Source organism: Hibiscus syriacus, unplaced genomic scaffold (assembly GCF_006381635.1).
Source record: "Hibiscus syriacus cultivar Baekdansim isolate YM2019G1 unplaced genomic scaffold, ASM638163v2 tig00005459_pilon, whole genome shotgun sequence".
NCBI classification, from domain to species: domain Eukaryota; kingdom Viridiplantae; phylum Streptophyta; class Magnoliopsida; order Malvales; family Malvaceae; genus Hibiscus; species Hibiscus syriacus.
This window is the reverse complement of record NW_024062058.1, coordinates 2063561-2070874: the sequence shown is the minus strand read 5'-3', so window position 1 is coordinate 2070874 and position 7314 is coordinate 2063561. Positions and strand designations below refer to the sequence as shown.

Genomic DNA, 7314 nt, shown 5'->3' with positions numbered 1-7314 from the left:
TCCTAATACCCATATCTTCAATCAAATAATAGCTCCAGAAGGGAAAAAATAAAGAAAAAATGGTCAATTTTATTAATTATTAAACATTGAGGTTAATTTTTTACAATCAAGATCAAATTAAAATGAAAAATAAACGTTGAGCATTAAAATTTTTATTGTATCAATTTTAGTAATTATTCCGTCAAATTTTCATCGAAAAACTAACATCTGATAATCATTTTGTTAATTTCAATTAATCAAATGAGTGTTTTATAATTCTTAACAGCTCTACTTGTTTTCAGACTGGGCTACAACCCATTTTGTTTCTCTTTTGTGTTGGGCTCTTTGTCCTAAATTATCTCACAAACCACATGATGCGAATTGATAACACATGTAAAATTATTTTGTAGATACATATAATGATAACATATAATATCAAAATTTTTGAATTGTTCGTTCAGCTCAGTTGGTAGAGCGTAATACTCTTAATCTTGTAGTCGTGGGATCGAATGTCACGGTGGGCAATTCATAATTCTGACTGCCGGAGGTCTTTCACGGAAGTTACTCTCAACCAGTCGTTGGGGACAGCCTACTACCCTACCTCTTCTTTATCCCATTATAAATGAGAATAGAGTCAGCTAATTTTTTTTTATATAATATCATAATTTTTATAACTCTATACTTCATCCAGATATATAGAACTTTTAACCTTAACTTCGATTAATGAAGTTTTAATATTCAATTATTTGAAAATAAGTAATACAATAACTTTTTAATTTTTCTTAACAAATAACCTTCGGTGGATATTTTCTATATGATTGGAACTCAAAATCTTATTTAACCTATATTAAACTTCTTAGTATTTACCGCTTGACCCAACCACTTTGATAAAAAAAACATTATAATAATTAACTTGTCGTAAATTAATTGGTATTATACTATTATATCCATTTTCGTTCCTTTTTCATCGGCTTTGACCTAGGGTTTTTCATTGCCTCTATACATCATCCTGGCACTCTCTCCTTAGGGTTTCGCGATCTGCAACGCGCTTCGATTCTGAGTTTCTAACAGTCATGCCTCGGTAAGGATCTTACCAATTTATTCAATTCTAAAAGAAATTACCATCATCAGTAGGAGGTTTTTCATTAGCATTTATCGATATGTTTATCTGGATTTAAATTTGCAGGTACTATTGTGATTATTGCGACACTTATTTGACGCACGACTCCGTGAGTTCTGTGATTCAATTTTATCTTTTTTTTATTAAAAAAATCTGTTTCTGTTTACTGCAATCCTTTCATATTTTAGTCTATATAACAATATTAAAAAATTAAGGTTTATTAGTTTGATTTTTGGGTTTAGAACAATTGCTAACAAATTTGTTTGGGTTTAAATTTCAGCCATCAGTTAGAAAACAACATAATGCAGGATACAAACACAAGGTAATTGTAGAAAATTTTCTCTTTGTATTTCGTTTATTAATGATTGAGAGTTATAATTTCCCCCTTATTATTTGTGCAACTTTAGGCAAATGTTAGAATTTACTATCAGCAATTTGAGGAACAACAGACCCAGAGCCTAATTGACCAGAGGATCAAGGAACATCTTGGCCAAGTGGCAGCTTTCCAGCAGGTCGGTGGTTCTTTTAATCAACATCTAATGGCTCAGAGGCCCCGACTCCCCATTCTTCCAACACCTGGTATGCAACCGTTGATTCCAGGGATGAGGCCCCCTATTCTGCCAAGACCAGCTCCAGGTGCTCCTGGTAAGATTTTTCACATATCTGCATTATTATTGTTGTTGCTAGTTAAGGTTTGGATGTTTGGTTAATAATATAAATTCAATCATGAATTTATGTGGCAATAGTGAAGTCGGTGAATTTTCTTTTCCATACTTCTTTTGTTATCACAAAGCTGTAGTTCTGTATAGCATATACCTTAATACCTTATACTATCTTCTTTTTAATCAAGTCATTGGCTTTTCGATTATAGATCGCAATTTTGAACACAGGATGAAATTGAGATGTTTTTTCATTGGTGACATTACCAGGTTATGTTCCTGTTCCAGGCATGCCTCCAATGCTGGCACCGCCTGGTGCTCCTTTGCATGGTCAAGTAAATGGCCCTCCACGGCCTCCTACACTGGCTCCACCACCAGCAAATCTTGGAACTGCAATGACACCCACTTCTTCTGACGGAGCACCTTCCATGGTTGCGTCTGCACCGTATGCGACTGTTTCTGCAGCCCCAACAAGTGGAGGACTTGAGAATGCCAATCCCCACCCTTCTGAAGCTAATAATTAATCTAGATAAATTTACATGCTTTGATTACCTATCTAAAGTTAACCCATTGAATATGAAGCTTTTTGATGATTAAGGTCGTATGGTAATACCTTTTTTAGAAGGGTAGCTTGTCTGCTAGACTTGTAGCATATGGAAAATGTGATAATTTTATAAAAGAACAATATCATGACTCATTTTGTATCATTTTTTGTTGTTGTTTTTTTATTATTGTGTTATTCTCATAATGAGTGATCCTGCCTTATTGTTTTTAAACTAGACCTAATGAATGAAGACTCCATAGATCTTCGGTAATCTTTTACCATGACCATACATTTTTTACAGGCAACCTGAGCCAACAAAAAATTCTTCTGATTCTGGTGATGATGTTTGATTCTGCTTTTCCATTGGTGGCTACTTTGTTTCATCGAGTTTGGTGCTGAATGGAGGATAGTTTTGTACTGCCATCACTTCTTTATACTCGAGATTTTGGTTATATTTTGATTGCAATGCAGTTGAAAGTTTCTTTTCCACCCATAGGTCTAAAGCTTCTCATGTTCTCCTGTGTGTTATTTGCGAGGAAGTAAAATATATATTTTTTGTTCATAGAAAAGGTAGCAAGGAAATAAAATATTACTAGTTATCTCTAGATGATTTTATTTATACAACCATGTTTTATCATGTAATGGGAGCCGATGTTAGCTGGACTTGGGTGAGTTCTGGATACAAATATGTGGTACAGATATACTTTCTTAAAAAGAAGTTTTTCACAGGCTCTCATGGCTGCCTATTTTTTTTTTTCAGGCTGTAGGGCAAGCATCAAGTCTTACTAATGAATTATGGGTTTGTTTGTTTCGGTGTAATTGGTTTTCTGAAAAATAAATTATAATTTTTGGAAAATGAATTCTGAAAAATATTTTCTGGTTAGAGAGCAAATATCGCAAGGATATTAACTAAGTAGATCATATCAATAGATTTGATAGCTAATCTTTCAGTAATATGTAATTAGTATGTTTTAGCTATTAGTGTTTCGCTGAGCTAGTTACCTCAGCCTTCGGATTGTTTCCGTGGGTGGGTTAGTAGATCCAGCAGGTGAAGAGCAATAGATAGACTAAAACCCAATTCAGACCAATATAGATTCAGAGTGCGTCTCAATATTTTTAAAAAGGAATGTGTTTTGGTAAAATTTATTGTTCAGTTGAGTCGTAGTTCCAGTAGAGAGGTCTGTATTTTTTGTAAAGTTTGAATATTTTAATTTAAAGCTCCTCAGTGTAAAAATTTTATTTATTCTTCAGTTTATTTTACAGTTATTTTATATTTAAAGAAAGTAAGAAAAATTGCTCAATCACTTTGGTGATTCTGTATATCACCTTAAATCGGTCCACTATTTACTTTCTTTTTCTCTCTCTCACATACATAGCATGTTGCCCATTATTTTACTGCATTGAATCAATCTTTCAAACCGAATAAATAAATTAATTCCGTTTAACAGACTATTACTTTCTTCTTTACTCGCATACATATCATGTTGCCCATTATTTTACTGCATTGTAGTAATACATGATCTGGTCAATTATTTTAAAGGCTAAAATATAGAAAATAAAATAAACGTTACGTTAATATGATAATTACTTTAATGTAATCTTTTAAAACTTTGAATAGTTGTAAATAAAACTCTCATCTTTTATTTTCAAAATCTTAAAATTAATATTTTTGGGCCACTGGCTGCACCAGCTCTAATACTGGTTGTTAGAGTTGGTATTCATTATTTTTCGTTTATTTTCTTATATAATATTTTTGCTTCTCTTTAAATTTTTAGTTTTTAATAATTCTGTCTTTATGATACCTTGAACGGAGCTAAAAAAATTATTTTGGTCGTTAAATTCAGATAAATTTAGATAAAATTATTTATAAATTATATGAAGAATTTTATAAAAGAACAATATCATGTTTGTTTTTAATGTTATTTTATTATTGTGTTATTCTCATAATGAGTGATCCTGCCTTACTGTTTTTAAACTAGACCTAATGAATGAAGATTCCATAGATCTTCGGTAATCTTTTTACCATGACTATACATTTTTTACAGGCAACCCAAGCCAACAAAAATTCTTCAGATTCTGGTGATGATGTTTGATTCAGCTTTTCCATTGGTGGCTGCTTTGTTACATCGAGTTTGGTGCTGAATGGAGGATAGTTTTGTACTGCCATTACTTCTTTATATTCAACAGAATTTTGATCATATTTTGATTGCAATGCTGTTGAAAGTTGGAAGTAAAATATATATTTTTTGTTCATAGAAATGGTAGCAAGGAAATAAAATATTACTAGCTATCTCTTGATGATTTTATTTATACAACCGTGTTTTTTCATGTAATGGGAGCCAATGCTAGCTGGACTCAGGTGAGTTCTGGATACAAATATGTGATTCAGATATACTTAAAAAAGGCTGTTCACAGGTTCTCATGGCTGCCCATTTTTTGCAGGTTGTAGGGCAAGCGTCAAGTCTTGCAAATGAACTATATCTTGATTCGGTTGGAGACAATTGGGCAATTGTGCAGGGCATCAAGTTTCAAATTTGGAGATGGCTTTGAATTTGCTGGATTTCTTTAGAAATCTTTAAAATTTTGCAAATTCAGTTTCATATCTTGGCTAACACTGGTGAGGGGATAAAGGAAAATCCTGAATCGAAAATTACGATTTAGATAAGTGTTGATTGTCATGAACAGAACTCAATAGGAAATATAAGCTGGCTCAGGCCATTTTATTGTTGGATCCTTGTTTGTATCATGGATCATTCTTTTTGCGTCTGTTGACACGTCCATTCAGATATGGATGATTGCATGTGTACGTAGGCACCCTTTCACATATTTGTGTTCTACTTGGTATGTGTTATTCATTGCTGAAAGGAAACATTTTGTTACAGAAGTGAGTTGATATCATCAGCTATGTTCATTGCATCACCAGCTGCTCCATACAGCCCTTTTCTCGACAGTCCAACACAGTACAAACCGTTCCTTCCCTTCCAGTGGTTTGGGAAGCTCGCCTTTGAAATTCCATCATCATTCAGCAGGCAATCATCTCCCTGCATCAAAACATTAGAACTTGTCGCGGTCAATTAAATGCAATGTTCAATCATCTTGACTTTAACTTGTAATGAGAGTCGTGTTTCAATTAATTATATTGAACATTGTTAGTTTTATGTTCTTAGAGAAGGCAACACCCATGTCATGTTAGTTACCTTGAGCCAGACATTTGTGGACCGCTTGAAGCCGGTGCAGAAGACGATTGTGTCGAAGGGATGAGTTTCTCCGTTATCAAACACCACCTCATTGCCTCTTATGATTGATATACCTGGCAAAACCTGCAACCAGTTATACATTTTTAGATCATTCAAAACTTACCCTCCTTAACTTAGAAGAATTTTAAGTTTAAGTGTTAAAAATAATATTATTAAAAAGAGATATATTTTAATTCTCAAACATAAATTATTAAAAAAAATCTGATATGTATATAGGTTTAAAAACACATTTAATACCTCAACTATTTATTTTGTTACGTTTGGGTCACCTAATTATTTTTTTAAAACCATGTCTAATATTTATGTTTTGGTTCTATTTTGATCACCTACCATAAAAAAGTAGACTGTTGATGTGGGTTTTTTAAAAATAGTTGAGTGATCAAAATGGAACAAAAGTGATAGTTGGGGTATTAAGCATATAGTTTACCCATAGTGATACAAATGTTCTTTGAAGTAATCCCAGATTACCTGGATCTCCCCGGACTTGATCTTCTGACAGGTACCTAAATCAAGAACAGGGTACTTCCCATAAGCATCTTTCATGGATAATGGACCCTCCTCGGGCCTACGGATTCCATACTTGGTCAGGTCTCCGTAAACAAGCTTGCTAAGCATAACCAACAATGCGTCCACCATATTAACTGGTATATACTTCAACAGAATCAACCCCCAGTAAATCATATCCTTTGAAAGAATGTGAACCTGCGACACCATATATTTACATATGTACAAATATCAACTTTTGCAGTTTAAGAGAAGACTATGAACCACCAGAAGTAGAATTTAAGTTCATACAACTTTATTAATTATTATTACCGGGCTTCGGACAACTAAAGACGTTTCTGCACCGTGATTTGCCAATTCAATTGCGATCTCCATCCCGGAATTGCCCGATCCCACAACCAAAACCTTTCGGTTTTTAAAAGCCTTGCCATTTCTAAACTGCGTTGAATGAAGAACATCACCGGGGAAAGCATCCAATCCTTCAATCTCAGGCGTAAAAGGATTGGTCGTTTCGCCACTAGCCACCACCAAGAACTTCCCAATGAACTCCTCTACCTCGCCGGACCCAAAACTCCTGGCCTTAACGGTCCACTTCCCGGTCGCTTCATTGAACTCGGCCGACTCGACGGTTCTCCGGTACAGAGGGCTGATCTTGAAACGAGAAACGTAATCGTCCAAGTAGCTAATGAACTGGTGCTTGGAGATGAATCTGGGGTAAGTGTCGGGGAACGACATATGAGGAAGCTGGCAGAATTGTTTGTCTAAGTGAAGATGGAGACGATCGTAGGTGTATTTCTTCCATAGAGAAGCAGAGCAATCCTCTCTTTCGAGAATTATATAAGGGATTGAGTGGTGGTAAAGGCAAGCCGCCATGGCCAGCCCCGAAGAGCCGGCTCCGACAATAATGACCGGTTCCTGTTGCATTGCTGGACTCGTCGGTTCTGTTGATTCCGACTTTGCTTTGCTCTTGCTACAGTGCCACAGTAACAATCAAAATGGCTCACTCATGGTAACAGAGGTATGCGCCTATATTTATACTATTATATTAGGCTTTATTATATTAAAAACTCCAATAATTATTATTATTTTGTTGAAGAATAACCCTTAGTAGATTTTAAAAAAAAAAAACTCTCAAAGTGCACATGTAGGACTAACTCCCGTCCTACCCAGTGCGTGAACAAGTCTTGCTTTTTAAAGGACGCGAGATACTATGCGTTTTTCGGTTTACTCTATTTAATATAATTATTTAAT

General features: G+C 34.6%; 2 protein-coding genes across 2 annotated transcripts; one reads left to right on the top strand and one right to left on the bottom strand.

The window, feature by feature from the left end:
- Nucleotides 1–925: 925 nt before the first annotated feature.
- Nucleotides 926–2463, top strand: LOC120199405 (U1 small nuclear ribonucleoprotein C-like). The gene is made up of 5 exons (XM_039200499.1): nt 926–1060; nt 1166–1208; nt 1380–1421; nt 1507–1744; nt 2029–2463. The coding sequence occupies exons 1-5, from the start codon at nt 1053–1055 to the stop codon at nt 2280–2282; spliced, it is 585 nt and encodes a 194-aa protein (XP_039056430.1). The 5' UTR covers nt 926–1052; the 3' UTR covers nt 2283–2463.
- Nucleotides 2464–5046: 2583 nt separating this feature from the next.
- Nucleotides 5047–7053, bottom strand: LOC120199644 (probable indole-3-pyruvate monooxygenase YUCCA10). Its single transcript, XM_039200681.1, has 4 exons — nt 6376–7053; nt 6028–6261; nt 5500–5622; nt 5047–5343 (listed from the first exon to the last, which is right to left on the bottom strand). The coding sequence occupies exons 1-4, from the start codon at nt 6985–6987 to the stop codon at nt 5179–5181; spliced, it is 1134 nt and encodes a 377-aa protein (XP_039056612.1). The 5' UTR covers nt 6988–7053; the 3' UTR covers nt 5047–5178.
- Nucleotides 7054–7314: the final 261 nt, after the last annotated feature.

Bases quoted from the DNA above. Each gene is read 5' to 3' on its own strand.
- LOC120199644 (XM_039200681.1), bottom strand. From the start codon at position 6,987: ATGCAACAGGAACCGGTCATTATTGTCGGAGCCGGCTCTTCGGGGCTG. The intron at 6,262-6,375 runs GTAATAATAATT...ATGGTGTCGCAG, and splicing joins CTTTAGTTGTCCGAAGCCCG to GTTCACATTCTTTCAAAGGA. The intron at 5,344-5,499 runs GTAACTAACATG...GTTTTGATGCAG, and splicing joins CCACAAATGTCTGGCTCAAG to GGAGATGATTGCCTGCTGAA.
- LOC120199405 (XM_039200499.1), top strand. The intron at 1,209-1,379 runs GTGAGTTCTGTG...TTTAAATTTCAG, and splicing joins CTTATTTGACGCACGACTCC to CCATCAGTTAGAAAACAACA. The intron at 1,745-2,028 runs GTAAGATTTTTC...TGACATTACCAG, and splicing joins ACCAGCTCCAGGTGCTCCTG to GTTATGTTCCTGTTCCAGGC.